A 25,077-nucleotide genomic window follows, 5' to 3' on the forward strand; every position below is an offset into this window, starting at 1 on the left:
CGACCTCTTTCCCTTACAAATCTCGAACAAAGGTCAACTAAACTTTAAAAGGTCAAACTTCGAATTGGGGTAACCAGCGCTTTATTTTTCCGCAAATATTACAATTACAAGTCCGGCGACATTCCCTGCAAGAACTCCACATCCAGACAGACAGATGACCATTATTGTGGCTCCACATTGCAAAATGCTAACTTCTACGAATCCAACAACCGTCACAATCCGTCCAGGAACTTCCAGGCGTGCTCTACAATGCAGCACCTCTGCTACCTAGTGCACCTTTCGCACATCCCTCCTCGTTCGCACAACGCTTCATCAACACACCTCCTCGCGCCCACACCTTGGCACAAGCCACACCACATACCGACAGTTGAAACCTCAACCGTCCTCCTTCCTCGGATCAGCGTTCTGTTGAAACGTGACATTTCTGCTCAAATTATTGAATTTCCAATTTTAATAACTTAACCTTACCAGCATACTAAATCTGTGTCCGCATCGATCAACACAAATGCATCGATGCATCTTCCAGCCGCCACTCCGCACTGTACCTTACTGTATGAACAAGACTTCCTGTTGGAACTTGGCTCCGGAAATTAATTACTCTGTCTTGAAATCGTTTATTTTAGCCATCTTAAATAAATCCATCCATCTATCCATCTTATAAATCCATCTTAAATAAAAATCCATCTTATAAGTCCATCCATCCATATAAATCCATCTTAAATAACGTATTCGTCCTGTGACATTGCCTGGCATATATGTCGCAGCCGGCCACTATTCCGACATGGCTCGTCTGACATGAGCGTCCGACATCCAGCAAAGTCGAAATGACCCACAATGCATTTGGGCACACATCCTCCTCTGAGAGTGGGCGAGTTATCGCCGGCACTCTGAGCAAGTCTCATACAGCACACCCGTGACTCGCGGCTCGCTCGGCTCCTGTCTGAACACACAATAACTCTACTCTAACTTCCACGGAGCCGCACGGCGGAAACACAGGTTTGTACCACACTTTAATTAAACGAACATCGCCAGGATTCTCGGATAGACGTAAATTTCACAACACACATGACAAAAATCCGATTTAAATTCAGAGATCGCCGATCGACCTGGCACAACCATCTCAACGCGACGACGCCACGCCGCCCCCCGTCTTGGCGCGCACCCTCGTGCCTCCACACGAATCCCAACACTCCCTGCACGCCGCTCTATTCGCGTTCACGGCGGGGTTTACCTCACGTTGGGACATGCAGTCGGCTGTCATAACAAAGTGCGAAAAGCTGTCATAACAAATCTGCGACCTGACATGTAGTGAGCTGTCAGAACATTGAGCTGTCAGAACTCATCCCTAGCTCGTAAACATCGCAAAAAAACAGGATCTCCGACGCTCCACCTCTCTGACCCAAAATGCACTATATGACACCAATTCCAAAGGTGAGCTGCCTCAGCGATACATCCCACACATACAATCCACAATATCTGCCATTGAATGAACTCTTCAATTCAAGTAAAACACACACTTCGACCCAAACTCTGAACCTCCAGTTCCACAAACTCCAAACCTCCGTCCGACTGCCGCTCGAAAGACAAAGCAGCCCATCCTGCAACCATCTCCAAGAAACCGTTTCATATCAACAGTAGGTCGACAAGGGCACTCCGAGTGCTTTCCTGACCCGATTTATATCAATTCGCTTCCCAAACAACTCCCAAACAGATGAAAATCCGGACTCAGTTCAGGACCTCGCCTGTTCTCTCGGATAGACGCTAAAATGGACATTCCCGGCCTGAATTTCCCGCATGTCGAGCAGACCACTTACAAAGCTTCACACCGAAACCCTCTGCTTTGCATATGTCATACAGACAGATACATTGGCCAGATACACACGTCAATTAACATCCCAATATACATTCATTCCTCATTCATATACTCATAGAAGTCTCCCAGACTTCGCGCGAAACTCAGATCGACTCAAATCATGCCTTTCTCCAGCCACTCCCAAACAATCTTTGCTCATTCATGTTACGTCTCTCATTCAAGGAAAAGGATTTTTGGGACGGGTTGGACGGGGGTGGGTTGAGGTGAAAAAAGGGAAGGCAGGGCGGGGTGTTGGGGTGTTGCCTAGAGCCCTGGGACTGAGCTCAGGTCTTGGGGGGGTGGGGGGTGTTGCCTAGAGCCCCGGGACTGAGCTCAGGTCTTGGGGGGGTGGGGGGTCTTGGTCTGGTATCTGGTCCAGCGGCATCACTCGCTGTTTTACTTGTTTAACTGCTTACTTACTTGTCCTCTGGCCAGGGATTATTTAAATCTTTAGTTAACCCAGCCCAGTCCTTTAATGGTCTTACCGCGGCAAAATGATGCCTCTTAAACATGAAAGATGCCGGGGTTCCCTTAAGGGGTTCCCTTTCTTTCATTAGCTTGCTTCCCATCTTATTGCTCTGGGCTGATCCTTCCTGGAAAGTTCTCGGCCTGGCTCAACCTTTACGGCTATCCGACCTCACTTTTCCCCCTTCCCTTGTACCGCACGTTATCTTCACCGATATCCTGCGCAAATCCTTTTACTGGCCATGTTCCTATGGCCCTCTATGTTCCTATGGCCTTCTATCTAAGTTAGCCACAGCCCTTCGTTCCCTGGCATGCAATGGCATACCCCATCTTGTCTCTGGGCTGTTCCTTCCTGGAAAAATCTTGGCCACCTGGCTTCAGCCTATATGGCTGTCCGACCTCATTTTCCCCTCCTGGTGCTAACTGTAACTTTAAGCTTACTGTTAAGTCCTTACTTGTTTATCCTGGCTTTAACAAAGCTACGTCATTCTGAGGCCTAAAATGAGCCTTTACTTACAATCTCTGTTCGAGTGCAGGCAGCGCGGAAGACAAGGAGACTGAACCCGCGAGGGAGGAAGGTACGAATTTGGAATAATAGCCCTCTGATATAAAACAACTCCCACCTTTAATCAAATCCGCGTGCCGGCGCCGGCCTCAGGTCAGCCTTCCTCCTGTCCCTCGGGCTCCGTTTCCCGTCCTCCGCGTCTGTTGACACCCCACTCCTGGTACCATCTGTGAAGAATCAGCTCTTCGTTTGGAAAAGAAGTCCACAAATAGCCTGAAAAATGACGCAGCTTTATTAAAAACCAACTTATACAGATCCGGAGGAGACAGACATCTACAGCAAGAGCCAGTCTCATGCCACGTCAAGCCTTCCTGAAAACACATTGATTCCCAGTCCATTTATATAGGGACACGTTTTATCAGGAAATCTCCGAGGGAACAAACAAAACTGGGAGAGGTTCCTCCCCGGTGGGCCAAGCCCCCACCGTCATCCGCTCTGTCATTCGGGGGAGTCAGCCCTTCCTTATCATTCGGACCAAATGTTTCTCTGGGCTACGAGAAAACAGAAATGTAACTCACAAAGAGTGCATGCTTGGCCAGATAAGCCCAGAGCAAATATATGGGTTCACATGAGTAATTCAAAGCATGTTTATACAGAGTCAGGCGTCGCTGTGATTAATACAAAATATATATGGTAAAAACAACAGGTTTATGTTATCTAGCCTCGAAAAAGCACACGTATACAATTTGTCCAGCATGACCTCAGCGAGCCTTTCCTCATCCAAAACTAAAACGAAGCAAAAACCCTTTATTAACTTTATGAAAATAGCATTTTTAAACAAGATTTAAATCATAACACATTAGCAACCAACGTCTATAACTGAACTTTAGGCAATAACAAATCTACTACTTGACATATATATATATATATATATATATATATATATATATACAGTGGAACTTTGACTTACGAGTGCACCAACTTACGAGTTTTCCGAGATACGAGCTGTCGCTCGGGCGGTTTATTGCTTTGAGATGCGAGCCGAGATCTGAGTTACGAGCTTACGCCACCCGCCACCAAGTGGGTTCCCGTCACGTGGTTATCTTGCCGTGCAAGCATCTCTGCCGTATATCGCTGCTGTTTTGTTTTCGCATTTTGGTTATTTTGGAGCTTACGCCACCAGGTGGGTTCTGGTCACGTGGTTATCTTGCCGTGCAAGCATGTCTGCCGTATATCGCTGCTGTTTTGTTTTCGCATTTTGGTTATTTTGGAGCTTACGCCACCAGGTGGGTTCTGGTCACGTGGTTATCTTGCCGTGCAAGCATCTCTGCCGTATATCGCTGCTGTTTTGTTTTCGCATTTTGGTTATTTTGGAGCTTACGCCACCAGGTGGGTTCTGGTCACGTGGTTATCTTGCCGTGCAAGCATCTCTGCCGTATATCGCTGCTGCTTTGTTTTCGCATTTTGGTTATTTTGGAAAATTTTCTTAGTTTTAACCATGGGTCCTAAGAAATTGAGTGCCAAGGGCAGTACTGAGAAGAAGAAGAGGATGATGTGCTTGGATATAAAACAAGCAATCGTCGAAAAACATGAGCGAGGTGTGCGTGTTGTCGACTTGGTGAGGCGGATGTGAAGGCAGCTGAAGATTTTATTATAACTTTTGCCGAACTGATAGAAGCCGAACGATACATCCCCCAGCAAATCTTCAACTGTGACGAGACAGGGCTCTTCTGGAAAAAGATGCCGAGGAGGACGTATATAACGGCAGAGGAGAAGAGCATGCCAGGCCACAACTTGTTCAGAGTGCCGGCGATAGCTCGCCTTCTCTTTGTGGAAGACATGGTGAGATCCTCAACATCCAACAACTAATGGGACGCAAACGGGGCGCCCAGTTTAGCGGTACACACATTGATGAATCACCCTGCCTGTGAAACACCGACATGACAGGTTATAGCTGGGTCGGGATTCAAACCCAGGCTGGACAGTTTAGAGTCAAGTGTGCGTACCTCCAGTCCAGGCCATCCTGCCAACTTGTATGCTGCATACAGGTGAAATAGAAAGCGCGAGATATTTTTATATATACTGTATATTTAAAAAAAAATTGGTGTGGTTTTTGGCGGGCTGGAATGGATTAATAGCATTTCAATGCATTTTAATGGGGAAATTTGATTTGAGAAACGAGCAAATTGAGTTACGAGCTCGGTCACAGAACGAATTAAACTCGTAAGTCAAGGTTCCACTGTATATATATATATATATATATATATATATATATATATATATATATATATATATATATATATATATATATATATATATATATATATATATATATATATATATATATATATATATATATATACATACAGACTTGGCATTTAATATGGAATATTTGTTTTTTCTTGACTTGGGTTTACTTTCTTAACTCAGTATATCAATCTGGTGAGTTTATTTTGCACTTTGGTGATTTATTTGTTAAAAGAACCATGTCACTGATTGTCTGTCGCAGCAAGAAGTCAACAACAGGATTATATCACAGGTGGCGTGGCAAAATGTACGGACAGGTGCATTTGATGATTGGCTTCACAGTCGGGTATACAAGGGTTGTTGCGTTCTGTATTGGTGGAAAACAACTGCTGCAAGTCTCCAAAAGTTATTGCTGCTTCCTCTGGAGATGGTCCGTCAACTCTACAATGCTGTTTATCATGGAGTGGTGGCTTTACGAAATTACGGCATGAAACAGCGTGCTATTGCTCGGCAGTATGGCATCACTCAAGGTCAGGTGTCAAAGATCCTGAAACGAAATGCTCAGAGGGTTGTCCCTACTGCAATAGTGAGGCCAGGACGTCCCCGCAGAACCACAAGGAGGGATGATCGCCAGCTGCACCGGTTAGTCCGCAATGGCCGTACCAAGTCAGCTAATCGGCTTAGGGCTGAGTGGCAGCAACTGACAAATGTGCCTGTATCCAGAAGGCTAGTCAACCAAGGACTGGTTCAAGCAAGCTATCGTGACAGGCGTCCCCTGAGAAAGCCACGACTGACCAGACAACACCACCAGCGCCGATTGCAGTGGGCCAGAGAGCACCGTCAATGGCAGCCAGGACACTGGAATCGCGTGATCTTCAGTGACGAGTCTAGATTTCTGGTCTACCGTCAAGATGGCCGCGTCCGAGTGCGCAGACAAGTGCATGAAGCCTACAACAAAGATTGTATAGTGCCAAGAGTCCAAGCTGGAGGTGGTGGGGTGACCGTTTGGGCTGCTTTTCATGCAGGGGGCAAAACTGACCTGGTTGTTCTGAATGGAAACCTGAACCAGTTCAAGTGCAGGGCCATTCTGGAAGAAACATTGCTTCCATTTGCTCGTGCAGCCTTTCGAGGAAACTTTGTCTTCCAAGATGACAATGCACGGCCTCATCGTGCTCGCATGATCCAACACTTTCTTGCTTACCGTGGTGTAGAGCATATGGAGTGGCCTGCCATGTCCCTGGATATGAATCCGATAGAGAACTTGTGGGCAGAATTAACACGTAAAATCGACCACTTGGACCAGCAGCCGACCTCTGTGCGTGAATTGCAGCAGACTATTGTCACTGCATGGCAAGCGATTCCTGTCCAAACCTTGGCAAATCTTGTGAATAGCATGCCTCGACGTGTACGTGCTCTCCTCAATGCTCGTGGGGGTTACACGAAGTACTGAACTGTAATTTTACTGTTTGTAATCCCAGTCGTAATTTAACTTTCGTTTTTGTTTAAATTTTTTTTGGCTAATGTGCAAAATAAAGAGATACTTCTGCAAAACGTACAGAAGTTTAACACAGTACTATCCATGAATTGAGTTCGATATCAGTTTACATCACTTTCAAGGATCATTTTATTTGTTTCGAAATGTCAAATGTGGTTTTTGTTTCTTTTAAAGGTCACATTAACAAAATCTCGAATAATTTCAACATAATTCCAACGAACTTTTGGTTCTAAGACATCTTGAAAAGTAAGTTCACCCCCACAAAAAAAATATTCCATATTAAATGCCAAGTCTGTATATATATATATATATATATATATATATTGTTACGGTTCGCGGTTAAGGATGTAATGTTTGCCGAGCGGAGGCACCGCGACCTAACAGTTTCCCCGATTCACCCGATTCACTCGAACGTTGGCCGTATCGCGCCACAGATATTCAATGAGGGAAAAGACAAAGACGACACGGATGTGAAGAAGAGGAAAACGAAGGCAAAAAAAGGTTTGAAATACGATTACTATTTATTACTATTTACAGGCTCAAAGAAACCAAGGAGGAGGAAAGATAATAAAATAATATACAGAAGCTTTTAGAGACACAGTGAAAATACTAGCTTATACAAACTTAATTAACTACCCAGGACAGAACAAACAGAAACGGACTCACACGGGGAATTGCAGAGTGGATTGGCTGGAAGGAGAGGGAGGTCCAACGGGTCCGGCAGCACGATCGGCGCTTGGGCAGCCGCCGTTCCTTCGCGGCCCTGCTCAAAACCGCCGTCCAGGCCCCAAGCGGCTGTTGAGTGTTGTTGCTGCTGTGGACGCTGCTGCTGGCGAGCAAGGCGACGAATAGCAGGCTTTGTGCTTCCCTGGATGATCTCCTTTGAACAAGAATCGCTGCTGGATGATCTCTTCTCTTGGACAAGAATCGCTGCTGGATGATCTCCCTTCTCTCTCTCTCGTAGGACCTCCTTGCAACGCCGCTTTCCTCTGACGACTCAGCTCTTTTCATGGACCTCACCACGCAGCTCAGCCCTGGTCACTCTTGCGTGCGCGCTTTTATAATGCCTCCGGCGATTAAGCCGCCGGCCTTCAGGACATGCCCATCGGTGTGCTCACCTCGGCCCTGGTTGGTTGCGCGACCCTCTGGCTCCGCCCTTGATGACGACGGGCGGGCACGCCTTTCTTCCCCGACCCTGCCTCGTGGCCATTGGCGGCTTTGGAGGGGATGTAATTGCCAAATTGAGGCTTGGCCATTACGAAAGGGGAAATGGAGGTTTTGGGAATGGGAATGAAGGATGAAGGGAATCTATCTTTTTCACTTGGTGCAATGGAGTGTCATTTTAATGGAAGACAAGGCCTTAATCTAAAACACATAATAAGGATATAAACTACTGAACAAGGGTTTTATCGTGTCCTTCAATGTGTGCTTTTATGGAATTAACTACCGGGACGCCCTTTGACCTTTACACAACACTGGAGGCAGGAGGGGCCAGAATCAACCAATGTTACACAACAATTTACCACAATACAACACAATAAAAAAAATACAATCCTCATATAAAAAAAACCACCGTTTAGAGGCCATTTTGCATTTATGTTTATATCCGCAACAACATTTATATCATTTATTATATTTAGAGGCCATGAATCCTCATATCCGCAACAATATATATATATATATATATATATATATATATATATATATATATATATATATATATATATATATATATACATACATATACATATGTATACCCACAGTCATGTGAAAAAGTCAGTACACCCCATGTAAAGTTTTTTATTTTTCAACATATTTCAACATACAGCTATTTGATCTTCATTTCAACAATATTGATAGATAAAGGTGATATAATATAACAAATATCATGAAACATTTACATTTTGTAGTCCATTGTATAATTTAAATAAACATAAATGCAAATTTCGCATGTGGAAAAAGTAAGGACACCCTTGGCTCTAAGTCTAATAGGTGGTATTGCCCCCTTTGGCAGAAACAACCTCAAGTCGGTGTTTCTTATAACTGTCTACCAGTCTCTGACATCGACTAGGAGAAATTTTTTCCCACTCCTCCATGCAGAATTCTTTCAGCTGTGCGATGTTTCAGGGGTTTCTTGCATGCACAGCTTGTTTCAAATCCCCCCACAACATCTCGATGGGATCTAGATCCACGCTTTGAATTGGCCATTCCAGAATCCTCCATTTCTTTCTTTTCAGCCATTCCTTGGTGGATTTACTGGCATGTTTAGGGTCATTGTCATGTTGCAAGGTCCACCTTCAGTTGAGCTTCAACTTTCCGACAGATGGCCTCACATTATCCTCAAGCACCCTCTGGTACAATGAAGAATTCATCATGGATTCTATGATGGTGAGCTGCCCAGGCGCTGGTGCAGCAAAGCTGCCCCAAACCATAATATTTCCACCACCATGCTTTACAGTTGGTATCAGTTCTTGTGGTCAAATGCTGTCTTTGGTTTTTGCCAAACATGTCTTCTGGTACTGTGGCCAAATATCTCTACCTTTGACTCATCTGTCCAGAGCACGTTGTTCCAGAAGTGCTGGTCTTTTCCGAGGTGTTCAATGGCAAACTTTAGTCTTGCCCTGATGTTTTTTCTGGACAGCAAAGGTTTCCTCCTGGCACACCTCCCATGAAGATCAAATTTGTGCAGCCTCTTTCTAATGGTAGACTCGTGCACTTTGACATCAACAGTGGCAAGAGCTACCTGTCGGTCCCGTGATGGCATTCTGGGGTTCTTAGAGATTTCTTTCAGCATCTTGCGGTCTGCTCTCAGGCTGAACGTGCTGGGGTGGCCTGGCCTGAACAAGTTGACAGTTGTTTGGAATCTTCTCCACTTGTAGATGATCTTCCGGGGAGTCGAATGATTGATTTCAAATTGTTTGGAGATCTTTTTTAATCCCTCCCCAGACTCGTAGGCATCTATAACCTTCTTTGTGAAGGCCTCAGAGAGCTCTTTTGATCTCGGCATGGTGACGCCGCACACTTCAACAACAAAGAGCAAACCAAACTAAATGTCTGAGGTTTAAATAAGACAGGTTCCTCCAAGATCCTCTCCAACGATGTTCTAATCATTTGCACCTGCGCTGGTGCCCCTGATTCTAATTTTAGGTATTTGAAGTAGTGATAAATGTCGGGGTGTACTTACTTTTTCCACATGCAAAATTTGCATTTATGTTTATTTAAATTATACAATGGACTACAAAATGTAAATGTTTCATGATATTTGTTATATTATATCACCTTTATCTCTCAATATTGTTGAAATGAAGATCAAATAGCTGTATGTTGAAATATGTTGAAAAAGTCAAAACTTTACATCGCGTGTACTTACTTTTTCACGTGACTGTATTTATATATATTTATAGATTATATATAGATTATACATTTTTCATCCACACTTCCATAAAAAATGAATCGAACTATGTAGTATTGAGAATATAATTTTGTGAAGGACTGTTCCAGCATTCATTCCAAGTGTCTTTTTGGCGCAAGGGATCTGCAGAACACCTGATTGCAAGTTTCCACTTACCGTAATTGCCCCATGCAGTCATTATTCAGTACGTGTAACTCATTCACCGTTATGTTTTTAGATGTGACGTGAGGAGGTCTAAGCAAATTTTAAAGTCTTTCCTAGACAACGATATGTTGATCGTAAAAAAAACACTGAATACGTGATTTCACAACCTATTACATTGCCACGTCTGTCAGAAAATGAGAAGAATCGGATAATTTAGCACCTCACGCATGGTCTTCCATTACCCATGTTGCAAGGCTCATTAACATGAGGAGGGACACCTTTTGTCCTCAGAAGGCGTTATAAAGCTACTGGATCAACTCGAGATTTGCCAAGAAGTGGACGTCTCAGGATAACGACTCCCACTCAGTACTGATATGTTTGCATGATGCATTTATAACTGTCCAGATTACTGCAAACACTCCCTGAACCTCACCGGATAAGTGTGAACACTGTCTTTGGGTGTCTCCATGATTCAGGGATCCGTGCTCATCATCCTGTTCAGCATCCAATACTTGTTCTTTCAGGTTTTTTTATCAGTTCTTTTTGTTGGGGTGCAGTACCTTGATTTTTTTCAAAATTGTGCAGATTTGTTTGTTTGTGCAGATTTGTTTGTGTAGATTTGTCCTTGATATGCGCAGTACCTCGGGGTGCAGTACTGTGCAGTACCTTGTATTTTTTTTGTCTCTTGTCCCTTGAGTCCCTTGATGTTTCTGACATTTGGATAACATGAGTGATGTTGAAATTACGGTTGTGCAACTGGTACCTGGAAAGTCATGGAAGTCAATAATTATCCTGAAATGGAGTTCCTTTTCCTTTGAACATCGAGTTTGTCATTCCTGTCCGAGTTTTCCTTGTCAATGGGTCTCATCTTACCTTTTTATGGGCTCTATTTTATTGATTACTTTATATTACCTTCACTCTATTATTATTCATCTTTAAAATGTGGGCTGGTGTCACATGTGGGTTCGACCAGGTGTGTCAGGCAAGCAACTCCCTGCAGGACCAATAGTGATTCCCTGCGGTTTTTGCTGACATTCTCTCGTAACTTGATCATTCTTTTGGCACTACCTTGTTTTCAGGACACTTTCGTCTCAAATTCTTACACTGCTGCCACATAGCAAATTTAAACTCGGTAGTTTTGCGCATTCATTACCTTGATCACTTTTCCACCGTGCTCACTAAATTTGAAGGTAATTTCAATCCTCAGGATGCCATTCAAAGCAACTTAGATCATCACAAACTGCAAATGCATGAGTTATTTTTTTAATAGAGGCCTGTTAAGATTTCTATTCTTCTCATTTTTGAATTTTGTATCCAAATTCTAGGATTGCTCGTTTTCATGTTATTGAATTTTAATTGTGTATATTCAGGAGTCTTTTTATTTTCCATTCTTGTTTTTAGACTATTTCTAGGTCAGTCTTGGGAAGTGTTTGAGTGATTTTTGTTTTAAAACTTTTTCTCACGTTTGATAGACTTATGTAGGGTGTTTGCTGTGTATGCAATAACTCAAAGGTGAGCCTTCTCACACTTCCAGGCCACATTCAACACATATTCACGAGAAACGGAATTTCCTTTGCCCTGTTTGACGGAGAACCTGCCCCACTTGGACTGGAATGATGATTTGGCTCCTCTCTCACTCATCCCAACACCATATACGTCTGAGCCTCTGCTTTCTGAATGGTCTCCCCCCAGCTATGCTGCACTTAGAAGGTTTGCTTACTGAAATAATTTACACCGTGGTGTTCTTCATTCTCCCTTTTCACTCTTGCTTTCAATTGCTTTCGCTTCTCATTTTGTATCACATTATGGTCTTCAGTTACTGCAAGTTTATTATTTTGGACTGACTTTTTTACGATTTATAAACATCACCATATCTGATTGCTTTTTTTCGGTGTAATGTACTCTATATGGTATCAAGTACAGGTGATGTCATTGTGCTTTGGGTTTGTAGTCACGTCATTGTGTTTTGACATCCTCATCAATTTAATTTCACACGAATGCTCTTCGAATGGTCCAAGGAGATCAATTTAGAAGGTGACAAGTCTGAATGCTGTGGGTGATAGGAAACTTGTCAACCCATCTTGCCATGTCAGGGTGAGCTTATCATGGAGTAAAGTCAAGCCCTGAAAGGGTATATTCAGTAATCTAACCATCGTATGTAGATTCATGTTCTCACTTCATTGCATTTAACAAGTAACTCCAGTTCTATGCATTGGTGGTTCCACATGAATTCCACATGAAAATGTTCCACATGAAATTCCACATTAATTCAACCATTGATGCTCTTCCTTTGAAACAAAATCATCCTAAGCTCTGCTGCTACTGACCAAAGCTTAGATATTTGTTGTGGTGTTTAGCAAGAACGGCCCCATTCCATACTTGCTTGACCCTGGCAATACTAGATGGACACAGCTGTCATCACATGTCACAGTGTTCTTCAATAAATCATCTCGGTCTCTCTGGTAGCATTCCAGAAGCTCTGATGCAATGGCCACTTTACCTACGTATCTATTTATTTATTCATTTATTTATTTGAAGGCATCAGTTTGTGAACTTTAGCCTGGTGTTGGCTTAGTGGTTAAGGTGCCGGCTTGGGATCCTAGGATCCTGAGTTTGAATCCCAGTTGATCGTTGAATTAACGCCAGGTGGGTTGACTCAGCCTGTCATCCTTACAAGGTCGGCAAATTGAGTACCAGCTTGCTGTGATGAACGTGCCGGTGTGTCCCCCAGTTTAGAATAGGTACACCCATCTTGCACCCTGTGTGTCGTAAGAGGCAACTAAATGGTTGGCGTCAGGAAGGGCATCCAGCCATAAAAACATTGCCTCAAAATGGAACCATGATTGTCATGGGGTCTGCAAGGCTAACCCCAGCTCTAGCAGGGAAAATGGCTTTAAAAAGAGATTTTTGTTTTTTTTAAGTTTGTGAACTTTATTAGTGGGCACAGTAAGTGAATAATTGTAGACTTCATGTAGTCTCTGTATAAATCTATAAGATAGAACACTTAGGTGAGAAAACCTATTCTCAGTTACCAGCAGAGCGTACGGCTGAGTTCTGATTATTTTCTGGCAGCATAGCGGAGGCCAATCAGAGTTAACCCAGAGTTGCCGTGCCATGAGACCCATGCTCACAGCTAACTCGGAGTGCTCATGGCTAACAGTTCCATTTCCCGATAACGGAAACATTTTGCTTTGAAACTCACTGAAGAGAAACTATTCTTTAGCACATCGATTTGTATACTACTGCACATTTTTACCGCACACACTTGCCAAATACAGTACAATACTGCAATTACTTCATTCCATGTGACAAGAAAATATCTGAGTTATTTTCCGAGATGACAGACAAACCTGGCTTGACTCGGATTCGGTTCGGAAGTGCAACTCGCCAAGTTTGAGTCAGGGTACATCACGAACCATCGATTGACATCTATCACTCTACTCATAAATTATAATACCTTTCCTATTCACAGAAAAATCTAGGAAAACATTACCTCAACTCGATGCTTTCCGTCAGCCACCCAATAACCCAATAATCAGCCTTCTCCCAATTATCAGCAAAGTCATGGAATCCATCATTGTTTCAGATATGAAATCTTTCCTCTTCTCCAACGGCTTGATCTCTGATCATCAATTTGGTTTCAGACCAGGTCACTCTACTCTGGACATGCTGCTTCTGCTGTCTCAACAATGGATGGAGGTCCTCAATGCCAAACAGGAAATTAGAGCTGTCTCACTTGACATATCACGTGCCTTCGTTACTGTCTGGCACCCCGCTATGCTCACCAAACTCTCCTATGGTATCCATGGAAATCTCCACGCATTGCTGGCGGACTTCCTCTATAGTCGTAGTCAACGTGTGGCCCTGAATGGGTTTCTCTCATCTGCCCTTCCTATTCAGGCTGGAGTTCCCCAAGGCAGTGTTCTGGGCCCTGTGCTTTTTCTGGTCTTCATCAATGATCTCTCTGACTCTCTTGAAAATCCTCTCTATCTCTTTGCTGATGACTCCACTCTCTGCCGCTTCATTCCTCATCCCTTAGATCGGCAGTCTGCAGCCTCCTCACTCTCTGCAGACCTGGACAAAATCACAGACTGGTCAAACAAGTGGAACATGTCTTTCAATCCTGACAAATCTCACACTCTTACTATGTCTCTCCGAAAAGACCGACTGGACAACCCTCCCATCCACTTTATCAACAATCCTCTCCAAGAAGTTCTGTCGCTCAAGCTTTTGGGTCTCACGATCTGCCATGATCTTTCCTGGGAAAACCACATTTCAAATCTGGCCTCCAAAGCCAGTCGCCAACTGGGCATCCTCCGTCGTGCGAAGTCCTTCCTTGGCACACCTGAGCTCCGCACCACATACAAGGCTTTCATCTGCAGCTCAATGGAATACTGTTCTCCCCTCTGGGCCGGTGCTCCTGCCTCACACCTAGCTCGGCTTCACGCTGTTGAAACCAAAGCTTTCAGAATCATTGGAATCTCCCGCGATGAAGCTAACTCTGAGGGCCTTTCACTAACTCTCCGGCCTTGCGCCCCCAGCTCTCTCTGGGCTCTGTCCCCCAAATATTCCTACAGCTCGCACAAGATCTGCCTGCAACCCTCTTATGGTTAAACTGCCAAAATCATGACTCTCTGTTCACCTTCACTCCTTCATTCCTCTTTTCTCCCACTTCTGGAACAAACCCGCTCTCTCTCTTCAATCCCACTCCTTCCTCCAGGTCTTTAAAACAGCTGTTCATCACCATCTCTTATCTTCCCCCATCCAAAATCTTGATCTTTTCTACCTCCGCTAATTTCACCCCAGATCCACTTTTTTTAAATACCAACTTCTTTCCTGGAAGGCCTTGCAGTGTCCTTGTGTTTTATACTTCTCCCACCCCCCCCCCCTTCCCCCTTCCCACGCCTTCTCCCCCCAAGTCCTCTCCCTCCCACAGATCTCCCGATGTCCCTGCTCTCAAATGTTGTGTTTGTGTGCTTCCCCTTCTCTCCCCATCTTGTCTACCGCTCCCCTTATTATTTACTTTGTGTGTCTGTTTGTTTTTTTTTTGTGTGATCAATGTTGGCTCTTTCACGAGCCTCAATTCTGTATACAATTTTTTTTTTTTTTTAACAAATCCTCTGAATTAAACATTCCCTCTCACCATTTGTTCCTACATGTACTACAAGCAACATTTTCCTGCCATTACTCGACAAATTGTTCAATCTTCCTTCAATATCCGCTACTCTCCTTCCTTTGGAGCAACACACAACCCTATGTACTATCTTTCAGAGTATACAATCCACCATTCTACATGTTTTTATAGTTTATTCACACATCAAATCCATATGCCTGGCCTATCTCTGCCTCCTATCTCTACCCTATATGCATACCTATCTCTACCCCATCCTCAACCCTGCCTCCTCTCACTGCTACCTGCAGTCACTCCACTGCTTGTCCCTGCCTGCCTTTGCTACAGTCTCACCACTGCCTGTATTCACTCCAGCTTGGCCCGTGTCTGCACTTACCGCACCCCTACCTGCACACGCTCCAACCTTACTGACTCTTAGTTTATTCCACATAGAAATCCTAAAATGGCCCGGACAATATTATTGGCACCTTTTAGAAGTTGTGAGAAATAATTAGATTTCAAGCAGGTGATTCTCCTTTACTTTGGAATTGAACTCACCTGTGGTTAGTTGCAGATGCCTGCAATATAAAAATCACTCATTGAACCAGTTTGAAAAGAAAGAAAGAACCAGTCATTCTGCTGTTTTTTGTTACTGTGTGTACTCGATCAAGATGCAATGAGCATGGAGAAAAAAAAAGTGAACCAGGGAATTGTCTGAGGAGGTCAGACACAGGATTGTAGCCAAGCATGGACAATCTCAAGGCTACAAGTCCATCTCCAGAGACCTTGATGTTCCTCTGTCCACCGTACACAATGTTATCAGGAAGTTTAAGGCCCATGGAACTGTGGCCAACCTCCCTGGACATGGCCGCAAGAGAAAACTTGATTGAACATTGCAGCGAAGGATTGTTCAAATGGTGGAGAAAGCACCTTGATCAACTGCCAAACAGATTCAAGCTAACCTTCAGACACAAGGTCTGACAGTTTCAACTCGCACCATCCGTCGCCAACTCAATGATGGGGGGTTCTATGGTAGGAGACCCAGGAGGACCCCACTGCTAAGAAAGTCTGACTGGAGTTTTCCAAAACATACCTGAACAAGCCAAAATCCTTCTGGGAGAATGTCCTGTGGACAGATGAGACCAAATTAGAGCTTCTTGGTAAAGCACTTCATCTCTATGTTTACAGAAAACAAAATGAAGCCTTCAAAGAAAAGAACACCTTCCCTACAGTCAAACATGGAAGAAGTTCAGTGATGTTTTGGGGTTGCTGTGCTGCCTTTGGCACTGGGTGCCTTGAATGTGTGCATGGCATCATGAAATCTGGAGATTACCAAGGCATTTTGGAGCGCAATGTTCAACCCAGTGTCAGAAAGCTGGGTCCCCGTTGAAGGTCATGGGTCTTGCAGCAGGACAATGACCCCAAACACACTTCAAAAAGCACCCAGGAATGGTTCAAGACAAAACGCTGGACTGTTCTGAAGTAGCCAGCAATGAGTCTAGATCTAAATCCCATTGAACACCTGTGGGGAGATCTGAAAACAGCAGTTGGGAGAAGGCACCCTTCAAATCTGGGAGAACTGGAGCAGTTTGCACAAGAAGATTGGACCAAGCTGCCAGTAGAGAGGTATAGGCCGCTCAGTCATGGCTATAGGAAGCGCTTGACTGCAGTTAATTTGTCCATAGGCTGTGCTACCCAATATTAAGTCTAGGGTGTCAATAATTTTGTCAATGCCATTTCTTTTTATTTTCTGATTTAAAAGGATATATTAAGTTCTGAATCAAAAATATAGGTTCTGTAATATTAACAGTGAAATAAAGAATTGTGAAGACCAAATACTTTTGTCAATTTCAACTTATTTTTAGAGAAAATTGTGAGTTATTTGAAAAAAAGTGCAAGGGTGCCAATATTTTTGGCCACGACTGTACCTGAACTTGCTCCAGCCTCACACCTACACACACTTTCTAATAGTCTCATCCCTACTCGCACTTGCTCCACCCTTACCACTACCCGCACTCGCTCCAGCCTCACACATGCTTCATCCTCTCTCCTTCCTGCACTCACTCCACATTAACCCCGCATCTGAACTTCTTATACCCTCACCACTGCCAATCTGCAAGGCAGACTACCTTACATACATAATCAACTTTTATTAACAAATATTTCATGCACTGTTATCTCGTGCAAAGTTGTTTTTGTGTTTCGTGTATGTATGTATGTTATGGATATCACAATTTTCCAACATTATTACCATCTGCTACTCTCCATCAGAAAAGCTCCACCAGTTGACCTTGAGATTCTGAGGACAATGAAAATGGTTGGTTTCATTGGATATGCCCCCAATCCACGCACTAAGCTTCGTAATCAGGTGCAAGAGTGGACATTGTTTCTTTCATTTTGTTTTAGTATGTCATGTGTTAATGCTGTGATGGCTTATTTGATTTTCTTTCTGCAGATGCCATACAAGCTTGCGGAAGGAGTTAGTGAATCTGAATGCCAATTGCAGGAGCCTGAGTCTCCAATTGGGCCAGAGGTAGAGCCCCACTTGCACATGGTTCCCAAGAAGTACCGCAAGGTAATCAGAAATTATTTGTGACCACATGATCAAAATATAGTTACATTGACATGACAGACCACCATTAATTAATTATATCATTACAGACATTACAGACACCCAGTGAAATATTGAATGGGTGGCTGAATTTAACGACTTTCGTTCGAGATTATTTTCCAATTGCAATTTGTTGCTGGAGTCTTGCCACGGCAATGATCATGCCAACTCTGCCATGACCTTCCTTTCTAACATCTGGAAATCGTAATTGAATGATCGAAGTTTCACTTACGTAGCTCACAATTGTGAGCTCCAAACTGGAGACAACCACCCTCAGACATTGTCATGCCCACCGAGCAGTAGTAAGTAGTATTTGCAATACTTGTAGTAATGTTGTTGTAGCTGCGGGTCATGTCAGTTGATATGAATCCCACCAGCCCGCCTAAGCAGTGGCCATAACGGCCAGCTGGTTTGGCAATCCCGGACCAGATTACGGGTCTTTCCACTCTGATACCGTGCTGGTGAGTCCATGCTGGTACGAATCCCAGTGGGCAGCTCCAACAGCGGCCATGACATGACGGCCAGCTGGTTTGGCTGTCCCGGGACGGATTATTATGGGTCTTTCCACTCCAATGTCATAATGTGCCAGAGTTATCAACAAAGGCCAAAGTTCAACAACCATTTCAAATTTCTAAAATCCTCAATTTTTATCCGATTGACTTGAAATTTGAATAGGATTTTCATATCAGCTAACTGCATTCAATCACCAACTATTTTTTGATCAAATAGGTCACCTGGTCAACATAGGCCAAAGGTCAACTACTTTTTTCAAATTTCTAAAATTCTCAATTTTCATCCGATTGACTTGAAATTTCAATAGGATTTTTTAAAATATCAGCGAACTGAATTCAACCACCAACTATTTTTAAGATCAACATAGGTCAAAAGGTTAACATAAGCCAAAGGTCAACCACTTCTTTGAAATCTCTAAAATCCTCAATTTTCATCGGATTGACTTTAAATTTGAAAAGGATTGTCATATCAGCGAACTGAATTCAACCACCAACTATTTTTGAGATCAACATAGGTCATAAGGTCAACATAGGCCAAAGCTCACCAACTTTTCACCAAGGGGGTTGCTATCTTTATAAATAACTCTCTTCCTCACTCGCCCTGCACTGCCCTCTCTCCACCTCACCCCCAGGAATACCTTTGGCTACGGCTTCCCCTTCGCTCCCACCTTTTGTTCATATGTGTGTTGTACCATCCACCAAACAGTGATGACTCCATCTACATCTCGCTGTCTGATAATATGGACCAACTTCTATCTACCCATCCCAACTCTCTCTTCCTCATATGTGGTGATTTCAATTGTCACCATGCCAGTTGGCTGGGTGTGGGTACCTCTCTCACCAGCCATGGCTCCTCAGCAAAGGACTTCTGCGACTCACTGGGACTGACGCAATCTGTCAATTTCCCGACCCGGATCTCAGTCAACGGAGCATCTTCTCTTCTGGACTTGGTTATGACTAATTTCCCTGAAAATGTCTGCTGCTCTTCTTCTGCTCCAATCGGCTCATCTGATCATGTGCTTGTTAAAGTGGACATCTCTCTGACCATTCTCAGAGAGCCTCCTCAGCGTCGACAAGTCTGGCATTTCACTCAGGCCAACTGGCACGGTCTTCAAGCAGCCATCAATCATTTGGACTGGTCTCCCATCTCTACCGCCTCTGACATCAACTCATCCTGGGAATTCTTCCATAGTAAATTGCTTTCTCTCATGCACAGATTTATCCCATCTCGTCTTCAGTTGTCATACCCTTCCTCCCGTCCATGGTACACGGAATCTTGTGGTGAGGCTGTTGCCCAGAAACAACTTGCCTTCGTCTCCTGGAAGGCAAATCCAACGGAAGGAAATCTCATTTCCTTTCACAAAGCCCGAAACAAGTGTGTGTCCACCCTCAGGAGAGCCAGCAAACAATATCTCTCTGTTCTCAAGACCGAACTCTCTTATCTGTCTCCCTCTTCCAAATCCTGGTGGCGTCTGGTCAAATCTGTTTGTGGTGTTTGTTCCCCCTCCATCTCCTCCCTCACCTCAAACGGCTACACGGCTGACTCCCGCACGTGAAAAAGCTGAATGCCTCAACTCTGTGTTTGCCTCTAAATCTTGTGTCCCAAACCCATCCCTCTCTGTACCCACCGTACCCAGTCGTACCCAGCTGCTCCTGGACTCTGCATCCTTTCCTCCTGACAAGGTGGAAAAGTTTCTGTCAACCCTCGACTCTGATTCTGCAACTGGACCTGACGGCATCAGCCCACGGGTCCTAAAATCCTGTTCTTCCGCTCTTTCACTCCCTCTCTCTGTTCTCTTCACCCTCTCTTTTGCTCAAGGTCATCTGCCATCTGCTTGGAAATCAGCCAACATCACCGCTTTCCACAAAAAAAACAAACAAAAAAAAAAAAACATTTATTTTATATAGCGCTTTTCAAGAAGCCCAAAGGCGCTTTGACAGAGTACAAAAAACAAGTGCAAAAAGACAAAAATAAATAGGTAAATAATCAAAGCAAAAGGAAGGAGAAGGAGAAGAGATAGTCAGGGGTTAAATGCTGTGGGTTAAATGTTGAATGTAGTGTTGAACAGGTGGGTCTTGAGTGATGTTTTGAACGTGGTGAGTGAGGAGGAGTCTCTGATGGTGTGAGGTAGTGAGTTCCAGAAGGTGGGAGCAGCGATGGAGAAGGCCCTGTCCCCCCAGGATCTGAATTTGGTCCTGATGGGGGGGGGGGGGGGGGGGTGAGTAAACCCCTGAGAGAAAGAAAGAAAGAAAAAAAAGGTGAGAAAATAAGAAAAAGGAAAAAAAGATGCAAAAACAGATCCTAGCAACTACAGACCAATCAGCCTTCTCCCAATTATCAGCAAAGTCATGGAATCCATCATTGCTTTGGATATGAAATCTTTCCTCTTCTCCAATGGCTTGATCTCTGATCATCAATTTGGTTTCAGACCTGGACACTCTACTCTGGACATGCTGCTTCTGCTTTCTCAACAATGGATGGAGGTCCTCAATGCCAGACAGGAAATTAGAGCTGTCTCCCTTGACATATCACGTGCTTTCAATATGGTCTGGCACCCCGCTCTGCTCACCAAACTCTCCTCCTATGGTATCCATGGAAATCTCCATGCATGGCTGGCAGAATTCCTCTCTAGTCGTAGTCAACGTGTGGCCCTGAATGGGTTTCTCTCATCTCCTCTTCGCTGTTCAGGCTGGAGTTCCCCAAGGCAGTGTTCTGGGCCCTGTGCTTTTTCTGGTCTTCATCAATGATCTCTCTGACTCTCTTGAAAATCCTCTCTATCTCTTTGCTGATGATTCTACTCTCTGTCACTCCATTCCTCATCCCTCAGATTGGCAGTCTGCAGCCTCCTCACTCTCTGCAGACCTGGACAAAATCACAGACTGGGCAAACAAGTGGAACATGTCTTTCAATCCTGACAAATCTCACACTCTTACGATGTCTCTCTGAAAAGACCGACTGGACAACCCTCCCATCCACTTTCTGAATAATCCTCTCCAAGAAGTTCTGTCACTCAAGCTTTTGGGTCTCACTATCTGCCATGATCTTTCCTGGGAAAACCACATTTCAAATCTGGCCTCCAAAGCCAGTCGCCGACTGGGCATCCCCCGTCCTGCGAAGTCCTTCCTTGGCACACCTGAGCTCCTCACCACATACAAGGCTTTGATCCGCAGCTCAATGGAATACTGTGCTCCCCTCTGGGCTGGTGCTCCTGCCTCACACCTAGCTCGTCTTCACGCTGTTGAAACCAAAGCATTCAGAATCATTGGAATCTCCCGCGATGAAGCTAACTCCAAGGGCCTTTCACTCGCTCACCGCAGGCAGGTTGGTGGTCCGTCCGTCTTCTACCGACTCCTCTCCGGCCTTGCCCCCCCAGCTCTCTCTGGGCTCTGTCCCCCAAATATTCCTACAGGTCGCACAAGATCTGCCTGCAACCCTCTGATGGTTAAACTGCCAAAATCAAGACTCTCTGCTCACCTTCACTCCTTCATTCCTCTTTTCTCCTGCCTCTGGAACAAACTCCCTCACTTTCTTCAATCCCACTCCTCCCTCCAGGTCTTTAAAACAGCTGTTCACCACCATCTCTTATCTTCCCCCATCCAAAACCTTGATCTTTTCTACCCCCGCTAATTTCACCCCAAATCCACTTTTTTGAAATACCAACTTCTGTCCTAGAAGTCCTTGGTGTCCTTGTGTTTTATACTTATCCCACCCCCCCCCTCCCCTCCCCACGCCTCCTCCCCCCAAGCCCTCTCCCTCCCACACATCTCCCGATGTCCCTGCTCTTCCCCTTCTCTCCCCATCTTGTCTACCGCTCCCTCTTTTTATATATTTTGTTTGTTTGTCTGTTTGATTTGTTTGTGAAATAAATATTAGCTCTTTCACGAGCCTCGATTCTGCATACAAAAAAACAAAACAAAAAAAAAACTTTGTCAAGTTTCTAAAATCCTCAATTTTCATCCGATTGACTTGAAATCTGAATAGGATTTGCATATCAGCTTACTGAAACCAACCACCAACTATTTTTGAGGTCAACAAAGGCCAAAAGGTCAGCATAGGTCAAGTTTTTAAAATTGTCAATTTTCATCAGATTAACTTAAACTTTGATGACGATTTGCACATCAGGTCACTCAATTCAACCACTAATTATGTTTGAGGTCAAAAGGATGCTGTACTGAGTGCCATTCTTCTTTGTTCTGTTTAGCCAAGTGTCTCTCTATGAGTGATTTTTCATTTGTTACTTGCCGGAAAAAATTCCGGCAAGTATGTTGGTTGGTTGGTTTGTCTTTCCGTCTGTCTGTCTGTTGGTGCGCAGTACTACGTCTACATCATTGCACATAGCATCGCCATACTTTACACACATATTTGCCTTGCCCTGGAATAGACTGTGCCCAATTTTTAACTCTCTACGCCCAAGGCCTCCATTATGACATCATAATTTGACAAGTACAAAACTTCATCCAATCAAGATGCAATTTCTTGAGCGCCATGTATGTTGGTTGGTGAAATAAACTGGTTGAGAAAAAATAATAATGATAACGTCATCAGGCACGTGGTAAGGCCGCCATCTTGGAAAAACCGAAAAACTTTGCACCTCTATATCTCCGAAAGTGCTGAATAGAATAGTGCCGTGATGGCGGGGAGTGGTTGGCAAATCAAAAAAAAGAAAGTACATTCTGGCAAGCCCTTGGTCTCTGACCGATTTCTAGTTTGTCTGTCTGTCTGTTTGTTTGTGAACAAGATATCTCAAAAAGTTGTGGATGGATTCGGACGAAACTTGGTGGAACGGTTGGGTGTCTGACAAGGACGATTCGATTAGATTTTGGTGAAGATATGAATATGGATTCAGATATGAGAATTATTTAACTTTTAAGTGATTCTTCACCATTGGGAGATAGGGCCAAAAACTATACAAAGCAGGATATCTCAAAAAGTTGTGGATGGATTTGGACGGAACTTGGTGGACCGGTTTTGTCTGTGACAAGGAAGAATCGATTAAATTTTGGTGAAGATCCATATCCGGATCCAGGTAGTAGAATTTTAAAAATGATTCTTCACCATTGAGCGATATGGCAAAAAACGAGGGGTATATCAGGGTATGAAAGACATGACCTCTGGTGATTCCTGTGATTGATTTTGATTAAATATGATTCTGTATTGTGATTTTCTGGTCTACTCTGAGATACAAAACGTAAACTGTTCACCAGGCGGACGTATGCTCTCTCCTGAGTGCCGTTCTAGTTTCAAGTTTTTGTGTATTTGTTTGTGTCTGTGTGTACGTTATTCGTTCATGGCCAAAACCGTAGCACTTAGAGGCCCACCATTTTGGGTGTAGGTATTTCAGAATGTGGGCAAGGTTTTAAGCTACCACACGTTGGCCTCGACATCTGTTTTGATGCCACCTAAGGCCACTATAAAGTGTATTTTGGGATGTGAGGTCAGGCAGTGCTGCCGCTGGCATGCAGGCGAAAGGTTACCACCATGAGGCCAATAACTCCATAGCTTTTCAATGTCGAACATGTCCCGAAACCACCAACTGGAAAAGCTCACCCAGCGTTGTAGCACCGGGCATGTCTGCTCCTCCTCCCTCCCCTCACCCTCAGGCAGTGCTGGGTAGATCCTGACACTAGGCAATAAGCTATACATATTAAAATGCAATGCATCCTGCTTTGCTCAGACAACATGATCGTGTGTACCTTCGCCTATAATGACAACGATAAAATCTTGTACATTGATTGCCTGCATTTCCAACTCGCTTCAACGCATTTTCTTTTCTTCATCACCATGTTTTCTCCTCTTCAGCTTTGTCATGAATGCATCCTTGTGTACATTAATTAATATCATTTTCATATGAGTTCAGTTTCAGTTTCTCATTTTCTGGAAAGAAACGTGAAATTTTATCAGATATTTTGGACAAATCCATTTTTGAGTGGTAAAGCCGCTTTAATATTTGGCTATGTCTATCCATCAAACATGCAGGAGAAGAACCTTTCTACACACTGTGTTTAATTATATTTGAACATTTAGCTTTCATATTGCAGATACAGTGCATTCAGAAAGTATTCAGACCCCTTCACTTTTTTCACATTTTGTTATGTTGCAGCCTTATGCTGAAATCGTTTAAATTCATTTTGCCCTCATCAATCTACACTCAATACCCCATAATGACAAAGAGAAAACAGGATTTTAGAATGTTTTGCAAATTTATTAAAAAGAAAAAACTGAAATATCACATTGACATAAGTATTCAGACCCTTTGCTATGACACTTGAAATTTAGCTCAGGTGCCTCCCATTTCTCTTGATCATCTTTGAGATGTTTCTGCACCTTGATTGGAGTCCACCTGTGGTAAATTCAATTGATTGGACATGATTTGGAAAGGCACACACCTGTCTATATAAGGTCTCACAGCTGACAATGCATATCAGATCAAAAATCAAGACATGAGGTCGAAGGAACTGCCTGCATAGCTCAGAGACAGGATTGTGTCGAGGCACAGATCTGGGGAAGCCTACAAAAAAATTTCTCCTGCATTGAAGGTTCCCAAGAGCACAGTGGCCTCCATAATTCTTAAATGGAAGAAGTTTGGAACAACCAGGGCTCTTCCTAGAGCTGGCCGCCCAGCCAAACTGAGCAATCGGGGGAGAAGGGCGTTGGTAAGAGAGGTGACCAAGAACCCGATGGTCACTTTGGCTAAGCGCCAGAGATCCTGTGTGGAGATGGGAG

General features: G+C 43.9%; 1 protein-coding gene across 5 annotated transcripts in view; it reads left to right on the forward strand.

Moving 5' to 3' along the window:
• The window catches only part of PAN2 (poly(A) specific ribonuclease subunit PAN2), a 214,842-nt gene that overhangs the window by 86,051 nt on the left and 103,714 nt on the right, over positions 1 to 25,077 (forward strand). For all 5 annotated transcript variants that reach the window (XM_068122476.2, XM_068122481.2, XM_068122482.2 and 2 more), the window contains exons 11-13: positions 11,655 to 11,830; positions 17,502 to 17,598; positions 17,686 to 17,805. In XM_068122476.2, the coding sequence (XP_067978577.2) occupies positions 11,655 to 11,830; positions 17,502 to 17,598; positions 17,686 to 17,805 (393 nt within the window). The remainder of the gene's footprint in view (positions 1 to 11,654; positions 11,831 to 17,501; positions 17,599 to 17,685; positions 17,806 to 25,077) is intronic.

Source organism: Myxine glutinosa, chromosome 7 (assembly GCF_964187855.1).
Source record: "Myxine glutinosa chromosome 7, kmMyxGlut1.1, whole genome shotgun sequence".
NCBI classification, from domain to species: Eukaryota; Metazoa; Chordata; class Myxini; order Myxiniformes; family Myxinidae; genus Myxine; species Myxine glutinosa.